This window comes from Misgurnus anguillicaudatus, chromosome 12 (assembly GCF_027580225.2).
Source record: "Misgurnus anguillicaudatus chromosome 12, ASM2758022v2, whole genome shotgun sequence".
In the NCBI taxonomy this organism is placed as follows: domain Eukaryota; kingdom Metazoa; phylum Chordata; class Actinopteri; order Cypriniformes; family Cobitidae; genus Misgurnus; species Misgurnus anguillicaudatus.
In genome coordinates this window covers 31,224,847-31,243,696 of record NC_073348.2, presented here as the reverse complement: position 1 = coordinate 31,243,696, position 18,850 = coordinate 31,224,847, and the positions used below count along the sequence as shown (strand labels likewise).

At 38.8% G+C, this 18,850-nt stretch overlaps 1 protein-coding gene across 1 annotated transcript in view; it reads left to right on the top strand.

Annotated features, from left to right (window-relative positions):
- Positions 1-1,129, top strand: part of uvrag (UV radiation resistance associated gene) — a 124,854-nt gene extending 123,725 nt beyond the window's left edge. Inside the window, exon 15 of the mRNA XM_055208209.2 lies at positions 190-1,129. Coding sequence (XP_055064184.1) covers positions 190-880 — 691 coding nt within the window. The 3' untranslated portion in view covers positions 881-1,129. The remainder of the gene's footprint in view (positions 1-189) is intronic.
- Positions 1,130-18,850: the final 17,721 nt, after the last annotated feature.

The following is an 18,850-nucleotide window of genomic DNA, read 5'->3' as shown; positions in this document are numbered from 1 at the left end:
TTTTCGCCAGAATCACCCAAATGTGTAAAAAGTACTGCACAACACAAACTATATATTTGAAATAATATCCGAGTCAGTTTTTTTGTTCATTCATGTCAGTAATTTAATTATTTATTTATTTCTTCTAGGTAAAACCAAACATATCCAATATTCTAATTCTGTCTTCCTCTCTCTTTCTCTCTTTACCAGTGATAGGCATCATGTTTCCACATCCATCCCTGTTCCCCTAAAGTCTCAGCTCAGCGTCTCCACCGCATCTGAAATGGGCCTTCCGACCCAAACCAGCTCTCCTGAACGGAACCTCAAGAAGCGGTCCGGTTCCGAAAATATAACACCTCCACCCAGTTACACCACAGCAACGGCTCAATCTGATTTTGTGAGCGCTTTGCAGGTTTCAACTGAGATGTCCACAAGTCTGGAAGTAGCTGAGGATGCAGATGGGGATGGTGAGGTAGAGGCTTTAGCAGAGGCACCCCTTGCAGACTTAGCAACTGTAGCTAAGTTACCTTCTGACTGTATCCCTATCTCAGCGCCCCAGCACCCGGGAACCCTAAATGGCTCAGCTGTGCCCAGTGGAGGTACGACATTGGCTGTTGTGGGTGGGGCGGAGCTTTGCTGCTCGGTGGAGCACGCTGAGGAGATAATGGGAACTGAGGCCACAGGGCTTGGGTTGGGACTGGGTTTAGGAATGGGACTGGGCGGAGGCGCCCGACTGGACGATTACCCGTGTATCCCTGTAGAGCACGCAGTAGCGGTCGAGTGCGATGAACAGGTTCTGGGAGAGTTTGACACCGCTGGGATCGAGGAGGTCTCGCGACGCATCTATGCACTAGAGAACATGTCTAGCTTCCGACGGCCTCGGAAAAACTCTGAAAAATGATTGGGATGCGGGACGTGGACCTGGAGAAACGGGTTTGGAGGTGACAGGTGCCCAAGTGGGTCGCTGCATAATATTTCACCCTGACTGCAACAAGTATAGACATTACATGAAGAAATATATTATTGTTATTAATATTGTTATATTAATTATTAATATTAGTAGGAAAAATCTGGAATATTGATCACTTTGCACTTCTCAAAGCATTTCTATAATCCTTTAAAGTGAAATAAACAATGTTTGTCGATGAAACGAATGGTGGGCGTCTTTATGAGTGCGTGGTGGGCCCGAATGCCGCTCAGTATTACAGCTGGATCTCTGGCATGAAAGGGCCAACCCGAGTATAGCAAACCTAATGTATACCAGTCTGTACGTCAGGAATGATGTCTGCTTGTCAGGGTGTTTGAAAGGGTGAGGTATTGCACTGCACCAATGACACCCTTTCACATTCAAAACACCCGAGTCCTGCTTTCAAAACATAAAAACATGCACACAGGCTCTGCTTTATTTTTACAGTCTGAAAAACGGACCTTTATGAGATTTAAGTTCTAGTAAGTTTGTAATTCATTGGTTAAAACAGTGGAGCCAAACTAAATAAATTTGCATAATATACGCACAACCGGTGCAACGTCATAGAATGTCTCTGAACAGGTTCACGCCCACTTTTGGGGGAAAACGGACTAGACCTTCTATTGACTTCCATTCAAAATAGCGTATCGAAGCAACGTTCGTACACAGCCGGCAGGCGCAAACAACCCAAGAAATCACTCAGATCAAACATGTTGCGCAATTATCTGTCCACCCTGCCTGCCATGGAGCGCGAAAGATACATTATTTGGTCAATGTAAAAACATGTCTCTTTCATTCTCCCAGCGTCAAACCCGTGCAACAACGCTCCCTATTGGCAAGAGGTGTCTTACCCGGACATTTACTCGTACCTCATCGAGTCAACAGGGAAGACAGTGAATGATTTTACTTCGTATTTGAAAGTTACTTCGTATTTATATATTATGTCTTTATATTTAGAGTACTGAGTGCACTTTTCCGTCCAGCCATACAACTAACTAGCTTAGCGATATTTACAGCAATCACTGGATAGCTTTGTTACACAAATTTGACTCTGGGAGAATGAAAGGGACATGTCCCCATACCGACCAATCTAAATGTGTTAATGTATCCTCTGCGCTCCATGGCAGGCAGGGTGGACAGACAACTACTCAACATGTTCAATCCGAGTGATTTCGTGGGTTGTTTACGCCTGCCGGCTGTGTGCGAACGTTGCTTTGTTCCGCTGTTTTGGGTGGAGGTCAATGGAAGGTCTGGTTTTTATCCCCCAAAAAGGGGCGGTGACAAAATTTACAGTCGGTAGTCCGTATTCAACAAAGCTGTCTATATTAAGCTGACAGGCGCCTTTATTTTCCGTCCTCCTGAAATAAAATTATTTTATTTTATATGTGTCATATGGAATGCTACGAGTCGTTTTCCATACAATAAAATTCCGATATCATCTACAAATTTACATAGTTTTGTTCCTAAGCACACTGTATTATGTATGCATTTGTATCAATATATACAAAATTGTTTACTGTTCTAAGTTAGCCATCTCACACCAGGACACGTCAGTCGCTTTCAGTGTAGACAGTTTCAAAACTTTACCAAAAATGTCATACAATTGGAGAACAGCTTAGTGTGGCCACGGAGAACAGACTTTTAATAGTTTCATGTTTGTTTTCCCAGAATTTTTATTTTAGCTCAAAAAAAGAAAAGGTGAAGGTCCATCAGTGTTAAACTTTCCCACGGTGTACAGTTATTCATATATCTCAAAAACCAAATACTGTGCACCGTAACTCGCTGTAAAGGAGCAGGGTGGCCGTTCTTCTAGTTTATTTTCTTGTTGGCGCTACTTCTCATTGCACACATTGCTTGTCAATGTCGTTAACTCAAAAATACAACTTAACCCACCTGCGCACAGAGCTTTCAGGAACCATGTGTTTTTCCCAAGAAGTATTCAGCACTTACAAGTGAAATTGCATTTTTTCCAAATGTACTCGGATGTCAGATTCTCTTGCGTCATGAATGTAGTAATCACTTTATAAAAAGGACCACAGTGATGCTGGAAAAGAACAATGATTTTAGAGATTGTCGTAATTCTTGGGCTGAAACCTTGGTTGTATTTTCTGTGTTTTTCTTATAGTATTGCGTTTTTGACTGTTGATACATGTTGTATTTAAAACGAATGCAAGAAATTTGTTTCCATAAATTGCTGTGACATTGTACATATACTTTTGTATGAAGGGTGTTTTATTATTAAAGATCACAGTTTAAAAAAAGTACATACAGGTTTTCTTTTCCACTCTTTTATAAAATTTTATTATATAATTATTATAATTATATTAAATATTATTATATATAGTTTTACAGTGAATGTGCACTATTTCTAAGTAAGCTTTGCACTTTAAACTTATTTTTACAAACCAACACAAGGCATAACTGGATGTGGCAAGGTGTTTCTGGAGGGAGAGAAAATCCACATGCTTGGTTATTTTTACTAGTAATCTTGTTTAAACCAAGTTAATTTTAAATGTATAAACCAGTAATAATTTTATATAAACGATATAATAAATATAAACGAAACACGAACACTTGTGTGCACACCTTTAAATTAAGCCCTGTTAAAATATCCATGCCGCTATGTAAGGAATAATTGATGACGGGCCATTGAATTATAAGAAAATAATGCACACCCAAGGTGGTAATGCAGTGCCGTCACACTGTTGGTGTGCATTATTTTCGAATAATTCATTGGACCGGAATCCATTATTCTGCTTATACCACTTTTGTCCACAAACATTGCTTTAATGCCTATTTTTAAGACATTTGACAAGTTAGGTATGCGGTTTACAGAAAAATATTTAACACCCATGAAACATTTTTCAGCCAATCAGAATCAAGCATTCAACAGACCTGTGGTATAAAATAAATATACGCACTCACTGAAAGTCCTTCGTCCAATCAGAAGAGAGGAGCAGAACTAACTGTTGTATGTAAGCAATAAGGTATGAGAGGCTGAATAAGTCATGGCTGAAAGGCATTGTTAGAAATGAGTCAATGCAATCCCTTCAGCTGTGATTTATTCACGATACAGCAATAGCCTTGAACACTGTATTGCTTTTATAAAACGGTTACCACACAATGCAAATATTAAAGTGGACATATCATGAAAATCTGACTTTTTCCATGTTTAAGTGCTATAATTGGGTCCTCAGTGCTTCTATTGGCCTAGAAAATGTGAAAAAGATCAACCCAGCAACTTAGTTTTGGTAAACCATTATCTGTATGCATGTGAAAAATGGGTCATTAAAACTTGGCTCCCCTTGTGATGTCAGAAGGGAATAATACAGCCCCTTAATCTGCACCATCCAAGCACAGCACTGCCATTTAGTGCAGAGATGAGCTCATTTGCATTAAAAGGACCCACCCAAAATGGCACATTTTTGCTCACACCTATAAAGTGGCAATTTTAACATTTTATAATATGGTATTTTGAGCTAAAACTTCACATACGTACTCTGGGGACAGCAAATATTTATTTGACATCTTAAAAAAGTCTTGTGAAATGTCTCCTGTAAAGCAAAAAAATTTATCAACGCAACTTTCAGAAAGTAAAATCAATAAAACCCTTCCTTCCACTGAAAAAAAGGTCCCAGCAAAAGAATGTTTCACTCGTCTATTACATTGTTATACCACAGGGCTGTAGAATTCTTTATTCTGATTGGTTGCGTAGCTTAATGTTCCACGGGTAGTCATTATTTTTCGATAAACGCACAACAAACCTGTCAAAAGTCTTAAAATAACCAACAGAGCAATGTCTTAGCAATGTCTGTGGTAATCGTAATAAAAGCAGAATAATTGATGACGGACCAGTGAATTACTTGAAAATAATGCACATTGCATCGTGCCACATTAACACCTTGAGGTGTGCTTTTTTTTAGATAATTCACTGGCCCGTCATCAATTATTTCTTACTTAAGGGTGCTGTGCAGTGATGCACAGAATCGTTAGGTGCACCGCTTGTAGCAGTGTTTAATGATAAATAAAACACAGCTATTGACCAAGGTTTGGAATTAGTTTTACAGTATATAATTAATTTAAGCTATATAAAATCTGTCTTGTTTTTATCATCATATTCCAAAATGAAAGAAACAATTCTGTTTCTGTGACAGATATCACATCCCCAATTTCTGTTGTGTCCCCAACTACAGTCATGGCGCTTTGCTGTGATGGCATCTGTAGGAGATCCTCACGTGATCTCCTGAGATAGAGGAGCTGTGGAGTGAAGACTCTTTCAAGTACTCGTGTGTCATTTTAAAGGGCTAATCCACTGCAGGTGTGTGGAATTCTGGGATTGAAGGTTGATCCAGCAGCTGGCTTAGATAGAAAATCACGTCACCCTGTCGTGGAGATGGCAGGTGACGCCGGTGCTATGCTAACAAAATTGCTGGAATGTGTGAATGCGTCTGATGTAGTATGGGATGGTGAAACCGCTTTAGTGGCACTGACCGGATAGAAAACCTGTCCTGAATTCTTTATGCTGTCAAAAGTGTCGCTGATTTGGCACAGCTGATGGGGTAAATCATTATGACTTAAATCATTTCATGACGATACCTCAAACTGCCCAGCACAGCCAAAGCCCATGTCATTTATTATGTCCAACAAAAGCCAACAAAATATCTTTACCTGACTTGACACAAGTTCATGGTCTGTTTCTGATCTGTGTGACTCATTCGAGTTTGCTGTTTCCATGGCAGTGTCTAAACAGCGATCGGCAATATTTATATTACTCTTTTACTTATTTTAGAGGTGTCTTGTGCGATTTAAAATAATATTATCTGCCCATTGTCTCCATATGGCAAAGACAATGGTCATTAGATTAGTTATATGAATGTGGTTTGCATCCATATGAACACTCTTTATTTAACTTTTTGTTTATTTTGCTTGTTATCAGAAATAAACTACTATAAAAGTGAACCAGAAGTTACACGAAAGCTGTTTATTTATGTTGTTACTGCTGAAACCATCTATAGTCACTTCGGGTGAAAGGGGCGGCCAAATGCATAAATGTAAATGTTCCTAAGTGACTGGGTGTGAGAAGGCTTTGAGGCTTTACACTTACAAGTGTTTTAAACATAATACAGCAGAGATTAAGGAACATAACTCAGAAAGTGTTCTGCTGAGTGTTTGTTTTGTTTAATCATTTGCTGTAGTTCATTGTGCACGTGTGTGTGTGCGTGTGTGTGTGTGTGTGCATGCTCCTGTTCCACATCATCAACACCTCACAAAAGCGTACAGCACCCCCGATGGCCTCAGACATCACACACTGCATACTCAGACGGTACACAATATTGTAAAAGACTATATTTGGATTATAACAGGACAATAACTGTTAACACTTTTCAGGGCACCTCTATATGACCACACACTGAAAGATAATTGTTAAGAAATAATAAAAAAGTTGCATTTCAATCTTTGAGATTACTTTATCAGTCTTAATATTTGTCATCAGTTACTCAGTACTTTGTTTAGGGTTTTTTTTTTTGTTCAGTAAATGTAAATTCAATTTTTGTAGGGGCAAATGCTGAATTTTTATTACTTTAATAATATTTTCATTATTTCATTATTATTTTATGTAGGATTGTTGATGGTGGTCAGAATGGTATTTTTTACTGGCTGGTTGGACAGTAGTTTTATATAATACAGTTTTATATTTACATATTTAATACAGTTTTAAATAATACTGTACACTCAAAAAAAATAGTGCTAAATAGCACTAAAAGCTCGTAATCATAGGGGAACAATTTTAGTGCTTTATAGCACCTGTGAAACACCTATGATGAACCATCTGGGTTTGATATAGCATAGCACCAGATATGGTTCTATATAGCACAATATGGTTCTACATAGGTTCTATATGGCACTTAAGGTGGTTCTTCTATGATTGCGAGCAGGGAACCACTTTTGGTGCTGTTTGGCACCGTTTGTTTTTAGAGTGTACACTCACCTAAAGGATTATTAGGAACACCATTCTAATACTGTTTTTAGCCCCCCCCCTCGCCTTCAGAACTGCCTTAATTCTACGCGGCATTGATTCAGCAAGGTGCTGAAAGCATTCTTTAGAAATGTTGGCCCATATTGATAGAATAGCATCTTGCAGTTGATGGAGATTTGTGGAATGCACATCCAGGGCACGAAGCTCCGGTTCCACCACATCCCAAAGATGCTCTATTGGGTTGAGATCTGGTGACTGTGGGGGCCATTTTAGTACAGTGAACTCTTTGTCATGTTCAAGAAACTAAATTGAAATGATTCAAGCTTTGTGACATGGTGCAATATCTTGCTGGAAGTAGCCATCAGAGGATGGGTACATGGTGGTCCTAAAGGGATGGACATGGTCAGAAACAATGCTCATGTAGGCTGTGGCATTTAAACGATGCCCCATTGGCACTAAGGGGCCTAAAGTGTGCCAAAAAAAACATCCCCCACTCCATTACACCACCACCACCAGCCTGCACAGTGGTAACAAGGCATGATGGATCCATGTTCTCATTCTGTTTATGCCAAATTCTGACTTTAACATCTGAATGTCTCAACAGAAATCGAGACTCATCAGACCAGGCAACATTTTTCCAGTCTTCAACTGTCCAATTTTGGTGAACTCATGCAAATTGTAGCCTCTTTTTCCTATTAGTAGTGGAGATGCGGGGTACCCGGTGAGGTCTTCTGCTGTTGTAGCCCATCTGCCTCAAGGTTGTGCTTGTTGTGGCTTCACAAATGCTTTGCAGCATACCTCGGTTGTAACGAGTAGTTATTTCAGTCAAAGTTGCTCTTCTATCAGCTTGAATCAGTCGGCCCATTCTCCTCTGACCTCTAACATCAACAAGGCATTTTCGCCAACAGGACTGGTGCATACTGGATGTTTTTCCCCTTTCACACTATCCTTTGTAAATCCTAGAAATGGTTGTGCATGAAAATCCCAGTAACTGAGCAGATTGTGAAATACTCAGAACGGCCCGTCTGGCACCAACAACCATGTCACGCTCAAAATTGCTTAAATCACCTTTCTTTCCCATTCTGACATTTAGTTTGGAGTTCAGGAGATTGTCTTGACCAGAACCACACCCCTAAATGCATTGAAGCAACTGCCATGTGATTGGTTGATTAGATAATTGCATTAATGAGAAATTGAACAGGTGTTCCTAATAATCCTTTAGGTGAGTGTAAATACTCATGAGAAAAAAGATACATATGTTTTAACCAAGACGGTACTTTTTAAAAGGTCCTATGTGCCATTTTAGTACACATACGTATGTACCTCTATGGTAGCAATGTGTACCTTTGAGGTACCAATATGCACCTTTTAGATACAAAATTTACTTTTTGAAAAGGTGCACAGATAAAAAATTTTTTACAGATAACCGATTATTCAGACTGATATCTGCCGATAGCGATAGTTTGGTGGTTATATTATCATCAACTAAATTCTGAAAGTTACATTTTCTATTCATTCATATAATAGCCATTAATATTGAACATTAATCTAGTGATGCTTTTTTACATTTTATTTACACAGAGCTCAAATTCATTGTATTTTCCTTTTCTCATTTGTTTAACAGGATATATATCGGCCACATGAGTCATGACTATCGGCTGTTAGTGTAAAAAAAAGTGCGACCGATACCGATTATTGGCTGAAATATCGGTGCATCTTTAGTACCACCCCAGTGACAACTTTTGACACATTTTTCTGAGAGTGTACTTGTTGTTTCATTTCGTGGTTGGGTAAATATGGACAAACTGTACCGATTGTTTAAATTAACCTAGAAAACGTCCATGTTTTACTCAACCATGTGTTGAAACAACTCTGGATTTTCAATTGAAAGGTTAATTCAAACCTAACGGTCGGGTTTGTCCATATTTTACCCAACCATGGATGGATTTCTTTAGAGTGCATATGGGCCGTAACCCACAAACCTCACTACCATTGATGATCAACAAACGTCAAAAGATAAACTCTTAACAACACCACACAACGACAACAATAGCAAGCAGAAAGTCAGCAAGCAGCCCTATAACACTAACCACATCTTTTTCCGTGCTGCGATGCGTGCATGAAACTCCCAAACCGTTCATAAATCAACATTGCACATTGTTAAACAGATGAAATGTTTGTTCATAAGGTTCTGTTAGACTAGTTAAGGCAAAGTTTTGTGGGAATATTGTTGGCCTCACACGTTTTATGTATCTTCAAATTCATTTATGTTACCCAGTACCTGTGACTCCAAAGAATTGTTTTATAGTGTGTCTGTTACAGAAATCATCATGGGATGATAAACTTGAACTTGACGTGAGTGATGTGGTCATCCCTGTGCACTCAGCCAAACTACTAAGAAAACAATCTGTCAGACATGACAGAAAAATTATGGCAATGGATCACGATTCAGCATTTTACGCAAGGCAAATTTTTCATCTGTTGTTAAGCTTATTGTTTATGATATCATCAGCATTAACCTTCATGCATTTGGCACATGACATTTTTAACCCAATTTACAGTGCATTCATGGCTTAAATTTCAAGCTAGTATGTTCCTGCATGATAGCTTTAAGCAGTTGTTATGCACATGTGCATTTACACCATCATCTGACTTTACTAGGCTATTAATATAATATGGTCGTCTTCTGAGCTTGTTTGGTTTCGTTTATTTTTCCCTCTTCCTTCTTGGGAACCAATCAGCTGTCAGCGCCATCTCGACTCCCAACAGAACAAATGACTTCTCGAAAGATCTTGGCATTCAGGAAGTGTTGCTCTCTGTCTCATTGCTACGAAAACATAATGTTTTCATTCAAGAGCTCTAATGAGACCGAACTTTGCTGGTTCTCTGTGGTCTCATGTTTATCCTCCTAAAACGCATTTGGGTGGAACGGATACTGTTGGAAACGTATCAGTATTTAAATTGGAACAATTTGGATCGAGCAGAATAACAGTCAGGTGACCGTGACAGTTCCACTATGACCTCTGCTACATTAAAAATGAGCCGTGCACACAATGCTTTGGGAGCGACGTCATCTCTTTACGCCCTGCCGATCGTAGGTTCGCGCTTTGTGTTAAATTAATACTTTGGCAACGTGTGGTTTTCTATAATCGTCTTTTCCAGGTGCCAATGACGTAATTGACACCAGAGGTGAAAGAGAAAAACATGGAAAACTCCCTGACTTACAAAAGACTAACCTTTGTTTGACAATAGGTAACAAAATCACTGTAATCCCCACTCATAGCGGCAGCGCGGGATCATATTTGCTGTGCATGCCTTTGTGTGTGAATGTTGTGATGTATATGTTATTCTAGACATTGCATGGGCTGTCCCGAAGTGCTTTTGTGTTGTGAAGACTGTGATGACTGCGCACCTACGCTTTGTACAGTAAGGCCAGCGTTTGACCACTAGGATGGACAAATCCACTTGACATGGGGCTGTTACGCTTACAACCAATGATATATACACATTTGAACAAATGCTGGGTTATTTCAACCTATGGTTGGATCAAACCTTGTAGGTTAATTTAAACCAGCAATTGGGTTTGTCCATATTTACACAACCATGGGTTTCATTCATTTACACAGTACTGTGGAAAAGTCTTATGCCACCACCACCAGACTTGTTGTTTTAGAAGTTTTAATGTCCATCCATATTTATTTTTTTATCTATTTTATTAAGATAGAAACAGAAAATACAGGAAATATGTACAAAAAAAAAAAATTCAGGACTGAATGTCTTCTTTAGGCATTGTCGTTGTTTAGTGTGACCTCTCTTGGCACTAAACAAATCTGGAGCGTTTTTAAGCAGAATGAAGTAAAAAGATTAATTTCTTTAAAATTAGAAATCAGGATTTAATTTTATTTAGGTTTAATGCTGCGTTTACACCAGCCGCGGTAGAGGCGTGAAGCGCGAGTAATTCCAATGTCAAGTCAATGTGAAGACGCGTTGACGCGCGTCTGGAGGTCTCGCGGCGCGAATGAGACGTTTGGCGCGTTGCAGGAGACGCGATTCCACCTCATTCGTGCGTAGTTTGCGCGAATGGTGCTTTTTGTGCATTTTGCGTATGACGCGAATTTGCGGCTGACACCCGAGTTGAACAATTTGAACTTTGGCGGAATTTCACACCGCTTTAACCAATCAGGAGCCTGCTTGCTCCTGTAGCGGCAGCCCCGCCCGGAGTCACTCATTCAACCTGAAGGAACACTTGATATTGTCCGTAAACAGTCACCTGGAGCTATACGACACAAGTTCTTATTTCTATAGAGACAGGAATAAAAAGGACCTCGCTTGGAAGAGTGTCAGTGAGGACATTGGGCAACCTGGTAAGTTGTAATACACATTTCACTTTTGAGTCACGTGATGTTTATCGACCCGCGCCATTTATTTTCCCCCTATATAGTAAGGTTACCAAATATAAACCGGTTACTCTCTCGATAAATGCACAACAACATCAGTCTCCTTGCAAACAGACAACCGCATAGAACTTGCCCCTCCCACAAGAAGAGGATTTTGCCTCTGATGCGCGTCAAAAGCAAGCATTTGAATGCATTCAAACTGTTCTAGCGGCAAACCAGGCACGGTAGACGCGATTTTGACGCCTGAAATGCGGTTGGTGTAAACGCAAGTGGAAGGCGGGTTTACCCTTAAAACTTGACACACAAGTTTACATTTTTATACTGTTTTTAATACTATATACACATTTCCTGTATTTTCTGGTTGTATTTTATTAAAGAGACTGAGAAATTACTATATATGATTACTATAACATTGCAAAAACAACAAATGTAATGGTGGCTTGGTGGCCTAAGACTTTTGCACAGTACTGTATAAATACATTGACAATACTGTATCTTCGGATCTGATGATGCATTGAAGAAGTGAATTAGAAATTTAATATACCCATTGTTTCTTTCTCTGAAAGAAAGGCCTCCCAAATTTATTGGAATCCTCGTGAGGGGTTTGGTCCCGTTTGAACCTAATCTATTAATCTGTTTCTTTGGTTAAATGTTCCTAATGTGTCTCCAACTCTGATAGCGCTTTAAAATATGGACACTTCAAATGATGGAGGTCATGCAAAAACAGTACGGTTTGTGTGAATGAAGAATGAAGGTGAGAAAGGATGAACCTCAAGAGAAGAAATGTTTGAGGGAGTGTTGGAGAAGAGAAGAAAGATGTTCTTGATATTATGTTTTAAGATGGGGTGTAAACTGGGGTGCTATAGGTTATCTGGGTTGAGTCTGACACTCATAAACCCTCGTTTACTGTGCTTCGCTTGATGTTTTACCTTTATGTGAGCTTTACGGGAGCTTTGGGTTTTCTGTAGTGGACTTTTTCACTGAGCACAATTTCTTTGCTCTATCACTTCTCTATGTGGAGAGAAACGTTGTTGAAATATTAAAGCTGTCATTTTGAACCTCCTGTGACTACAGCTTTCAGGCTTTGAGCTTTTTAATTTACTTGGTGGATCTGTCTTGACATTTTCAGTTTAAAGATACCCATTTATATACATATACATCAAAAACATTAGACCACTCACTCTTTGCCAAACCCGAAAGTTGATTTTGTGTGTCTGGGAAATCAAGCAAAGCCGTGCATTAAATGATATGTCACCTAGCATATCGGTTATACACTTTAAAAGTCTTGATGTTTTTTTCCGAAATCATTTTAACTTGAAACCTCAAAGGGAATAAGAAAGGCAGATATGTTGGACTAATAACCTCCTGCACTTTCCTGTTGGATATTACCATTCACTGGAGATGCATATTGAAGATATCAATTCACCTGTAAACACATTTAGATTTGGTTATAAGCAGATCTCTGTGGTCCCCGAGTGAGGCTGAACAAAGACACAGGCATCCTGAATTTCTGTAATAGTCCCAGGCGTGTGCTCATAGCAGTCTTGAAACGCAAAGGATTTTGAGTACGAATAAAATGAATGGTGACCCATGCCAAAATAAAACATTCATGAATGGTTCTTTGAGGAACCAAAAATGGTTCTTCTATGGCATTACTGTGAAGAACCTTTTAAGCAACTTTATTTTTAAGTGTTATCTTTCTGCATTTTGTATTACATTTTTATTACATTTTAAAAAAAATTCTTTTTGGTCTATTTATTGAGATTTAGTGGCCTTTACCATGATGCTCTGGGGCATAGAGGAGCCATTTGGAAATTCGGACAGCAAGACTTGCAGGAATGCCCAATATTGGCTTGCTTTGACAAATGGACCTGTAGAAGAAGAGCACCACATTCATTTATTTTCATATAGTTGATTTCAATAACATAGATAGCCATTTATTACCTCACTTTCCTCCCACAAGAGCCATGAGATTCACCCGCTGTTTTCCTATCTAGCACTTTGGATGTTGATGAATGTCTCTGGATAACACCAACCAATCAGATCCTCTCTTCAAGCTCTCATTATTGTTTAAAATATATAATCTTCATTCCATTTTAAAAATGTTTGATATTCTCGCTAAGTTTGTGTTCTTGGCTTTGGTCGTGCAGACTGCGCACTGGGCCGTGTTATCTGTCTCGTAGACATTGTTTATGGCCGAATTTCCATGCGGTTTTCTCGGCATCAGAGCGAGTGATATGAATGCGCTCAAAGCATTATTTAGTCAATGCAGAGAACCACATGGTGAAGATGATGCCAGGCCAGATCTTCTCTCCACAACCCCCGCTGAGGGATCCAGCAGTGTGGCTGGCCTGGCAAGCAAATGTCATTCCACACTTCATGCTTAGCCTTTCTTCTCTGCCCAAGTTCTCGGTCATACTAAGTCCAGCAAATTATAGTATGCAAGCTCTTAGGAAATCTATCATTGCATAAGTGAAATGCTTGGTTTTTATTCATTGCTCCGTTCTGTCGGTCACTGTCTTCTCTTTTTCTCTTTAGGTGCTCTCTCGCACATTATAGAAACAAACATATCTTTGGTCTGTGAACGTTTGCAGCTGGGACACATTGCTGTGTCAAGATGAGACTATTTAAAAAGAGAAAAGAGCCGTTTGACCTTGATGCCATCAAATAAGTTTGCTCTGTTGGAAACTTAGTAATGTTTCATGTGTGGATCCCTGGGGCCTAAAGACGTCTTGACCTTTAAAATCTTAAAAGGTAAAAGGAATGGTTTACTGTGTTGGTATATTGGGGCACGTCATTGAGAGTTTTTTTTATATTTGCTACATGTTACTGATAGCTCAGAAGAGGTGCTATTACAATGTAAAAAGTGAAAGTTGGATCTATTTAAACAAATTACTTCAATTGGTAATATTTAAAAAATTAAGTTTTGTTAACTTACAATTTTCACTTAAAGTAAGACAATTTAGGTTGGAAAAAAACACGTAAAAATGAGGCTATTTAAATTGGTAACAACTTAAACATTTTGAAGATTTGGCAACTTTCATTTTTTTCACTTAAAGGCAAAGTGCACGATATCTGAAAAACTCTTTGGAAAAGAGAGTCGGCTGACTACCAAAACACACTTTTAGGAAATCAGCAGTAATGGGCGTTTCTACTAAACGACATCGTTGCCTGGGTTGCGTATGTCTGGGGCGGGTCTATCAACAGAAGGTCCAGATTCTATTGGGGTGGGGGCGTGTTTGTTTAGGTGATTTCAAATATCAACATTGGGTTTCAGAAATCATGCACCCTGCCTTTAAAATGCCTAAAAAAATTTTAGGGATGCTCCAATCAATGCCGATCTTCACTAATATTTCATTTTTCTGAATCGGACAGCCGATCTTATTCACAGCTATTTCATGTACTACGGCTTTTGATCATTGAAGGTTTGAAGAACGGCAATATAAATATATCCTTAAGACATTTCCTGGAGCTGCGTGTCATCATAGCTGCGTGTGTATTGTTCTTTGTCTATAGCGCATTCTGAGTTTCTGCAGGAGAGCGCCCCCTGGCTTTTGGATGTAGCGACATTTTACCGTATAGTTCATTGAGAAGCATAGCAAGCATTATCAGCCGATCGATCGAAGCATCCCTAGAATTTTTTTTTTTTAGGTGTTACCAATTAAAGGTGCAGTGTGTAAATTTTAGCAGCATTTAGTGGTGAGGTTGCGAATTGCAACCAACGGCTTAGTCCACTGCTCACTCCTTGCTTTTGAAACGCATAGAGAAGCTACGGTAGCCGCCACCGGAAAAACATGTCATCGTCTGAGACAACTTTTAAAAGATAACTTTTAAAAAAGTTTGTCCATTAAGGGCTTCTGTAGAAACTAGGGCTGGGTATTGTTAGGAATTTCACAATTCGATTCAATTTCGATTCTTGAGGCTTCGATTCAATTCGATATTGATTCGTTTGCTTCGATATCGATTCAATAATAAGTAAATAGCAATTAAGTACCTGAGTATATTTTTAAATAATGTGTGTAGTAGTACTAATGTTTGATCACGTTGATGGTGAAGGCTTGAAAGAAGTGCTGCTGTTTGTCATCTTTGATCTTTCTGTTTTGATAAAGCGCGTCTTGTACAACGCTGAACGTTCTCACTGGAGTGTTGCCCACAGCGGCGCCACTTGCCACTTGGCTGAATCGATTCATAGGATTTGATGAATCGATATTGAATTGAGAAACAAATAATTGCAATGCATTGATGAATCAATATTTTTACCCAGCGCTAGTAGAAACATGGCATAACAAAATGGCGGCTTCCATGTAAGGGGACCCTCGGTGTATGTAGATAAAAACATCTTATTCTAAGGTAATAAAAACATAACGGTTCATTATAAAAGGTCTTTATACACCCCTGATAATATAGTTTTGTATATTATTTTGCATTTCTGCCAAGAGATCCTTCTAAAAATACACACTGCACCTTTAAAGAGCACCAATTATCCGATTCACGATTTTCAATTTCCTTTGGTGTGTAAGTGTGTATTAGTACATATTAACGATATGCAAAAGGTACAAACCCCAAAGGAAACGATGACGCGAGCTATCTTCTCCAACGTAAATCTCTTTTCTTGGACATGTTAACGATATGCAAAAGGTACATACCCCAAAGTAACGTTACATTCACACGGGGCGTAAGCATTAACGCTTGACGGAAGGCTTGTCTGAAGTGTGGCCAACAGCCAATCACAGTGGCTGCAACACATTCTCTGGTCTTCCATAAACGTAATTGGCTGGCTCTGCCTAGGTTATTTGCAAAAGGCGATCTGATTGGCTGACGCATGCGTTGCCGCTTGAAAAGTTGAGAAATTTGCAACTTCTGCCATGAGCAACAGCACTGACGCGGCGCCGACGGATCCACAATTCAGTTCGGCAACGCATGCCATGACATCACCGTTTCAAGGTGAATGGAAAGCGGTAACGCTTACGCCCCATGTGAATGTGCCGTAAACAATGACGCAAGTTATTGTCTCCAACGTAAATCTCTTTTCTTGGACTACAACAAACACACGGATGTGATGTAGACAAGACCGACATTATCATAACTCCTCCCGCTTTGACTTACAGCCTGTTAGTTAACTCCTGTTAGCATTGCACTGTGAGCAAATCTTTCAAACATTGTATGGAGCGTCACAGTTTCCAGCTGACGTCAGAGGTATTCAGGCCAATCACAACGTACAGATTATCTGGCCAATCCGGGACACAGCTCTTTTCAAATCGATGAGTTTTGTATAAAATCAATGCGTTTGAGGAAGAGAGGGTAATCTGGAGCTACAAAAATCTATGGTATGTGGAAATTATGTGTTTTTTAACCATAAACCACGTGAACACATTGTATTATACCAATAACATTGTTTTTAGCAATGAAATAGGTGCACTTTAAAGTAATTTTAAAAACAACACACCAAAAGACTTGCTGTATTTTCTGTATTTAAGAAGTATCATAAATTAATCTTGAATAAAACCTTTCTTAATGTAATTGGTCTCAGAATGTTTTGGAAAATATTGTACACAACCATTAAACTAATATTCATCATGTCCATCTTTATGAAATTTTTTGTTTGCTTGTTCTTCCTGCACTCGCACTGACTGGACACGACCTTTTAATCCTAAAGTCGGGATATGAAATAGGATAGCGTGTGCACTTAAACATTATTATCACGTGTAGAGTGAAGCCTCCTGCTATGCCTATACCTGACTTTGAAATAGCGTCTCGCAGCGACATCTGATATTGGCTGCGTTTTGCTAACACGTTGTGGATAAACACGATACTTTCATTATAAGGGATTTTCAGCATTTTTGCAGATGAAAGTAGCCAAAGCCGCCATCTTTGTTTATAATAACAACAACGTTCACCTCTGACCAAACAGAAATATGCACTTCTCCTTGGCTTCATTGGCAGGGTATGACCATGTACACGGACAGTCGCTCTTTCAGAGTGTGTCATGTTTCAGTGTAAAAGTGGTACTAACCGTAAGCTAATGGACTATTTTAGACTTAAAGGGAAAGAGATGACAGAGATCCACTTTCAAATGCTCCTAATGCGTATTTCTACCGTGTCCATTTGTACAGAAATGCTGCTTGTTTGCTTAAAGACTTTTTTTACATTTGTACCTGCAATGCTTTAAAACAAAAATATTTATACTAAGGTGTAAAATGTTTATACATTATAAAGTATCATCAACTGGAACGCTCTAGGATTTTCTGTGCAAAATCATAGACCTCAAACTGGGCTGAATGCAGATTAATTTAGCAAATAGTCTTGCCTAAAACCATTATGACTGACACGTCTTCTTGAATCATTCATCTTTTCCATAAACACATCCCTGGGTGCTGTCAGAAAGAATTTGAGTAGTTAAACCAAACTGTTTGTTGACTCACAGTCTGAATAACTACAGCAAAAGAGGAAGAGCCAGAAATATGATTAAAGCGCTCAGTGCAGCATCGAGCAAGTTTATGTACGTGCACGTATGTCTGTGTACAGAAGGCCGGTCGGTGAGCCAGATTTTCAGTGGTTTTAGTTTAGTCATTCGTGAACTTTCGCAGATGTGTGTACAGGGGAAACGCAATACAGGCCACTGGTTACAGACGCTAGACGGCTAGGGTTTCATAAAGGGAAAGGTGAAAAGGTAAAGGTTATGAAGGGCTTCTACTGCTCAGATTTATTCCCGCTGTTGTTTACACAGTCAGACTTTCTCATCTCTGGTTTCTGGCTTTTTGTCACCTCATTCTGAGAGCCCTTCACTGTGGTCTGAAGTGTAGTGGAGAAGAATTTGAACATGCTGAAAATGTAATGATACTGTAAATTAAATAAAAAATATATAGATAGATAATAATAATTTAATACATATGGGTGATTCTCGTGAATTTAGACTTATGAGGTGTCATGAAACATTTTGATAAAAAAAAGTAAGAGTATCAAAATAAGAAGCATACAGTGACAAACATCTCTACATGTACTATTTTTCACATGATTTCAAATGACATCATACAAACCAATTTTGTTGTTTTTTCCACATTTAAGGGGAAATGTTTCATTACCGCAACGAGTCCATTACTGGATTTGGGTTCTTTGACATGGAAATATTTATAATTACAAAATCTAAAAAATAAAAAGCTTCAGTGCATGTTATACTATAAACATTTACAGTAAAGAAACATGTGCTATTTGGTGATCATTGGTAAATGTAGAGACAATAATAAGGAATATAAATTTTCTCATCCTCCACAACAATTTTCAATAATTGTTTAAGCCCTCAATGAACTAACATTAAAAAAAAAAATGTTTGTAAGGGACATAATTGACTGTGACACTCAAGATGGCTACCAGGTAAGCAGTTCTTATTTTTTCTTTCCAGATAAAAATTAAAATGTTGTTTGTCATAGTACCTAGACAACTTTTTAGTTCTCATTACCGAAACACTAGTTTGTAAATGCATATATTTAATGTAATATCATGTTGCGGTAATGATAATTTTTGATAATGATA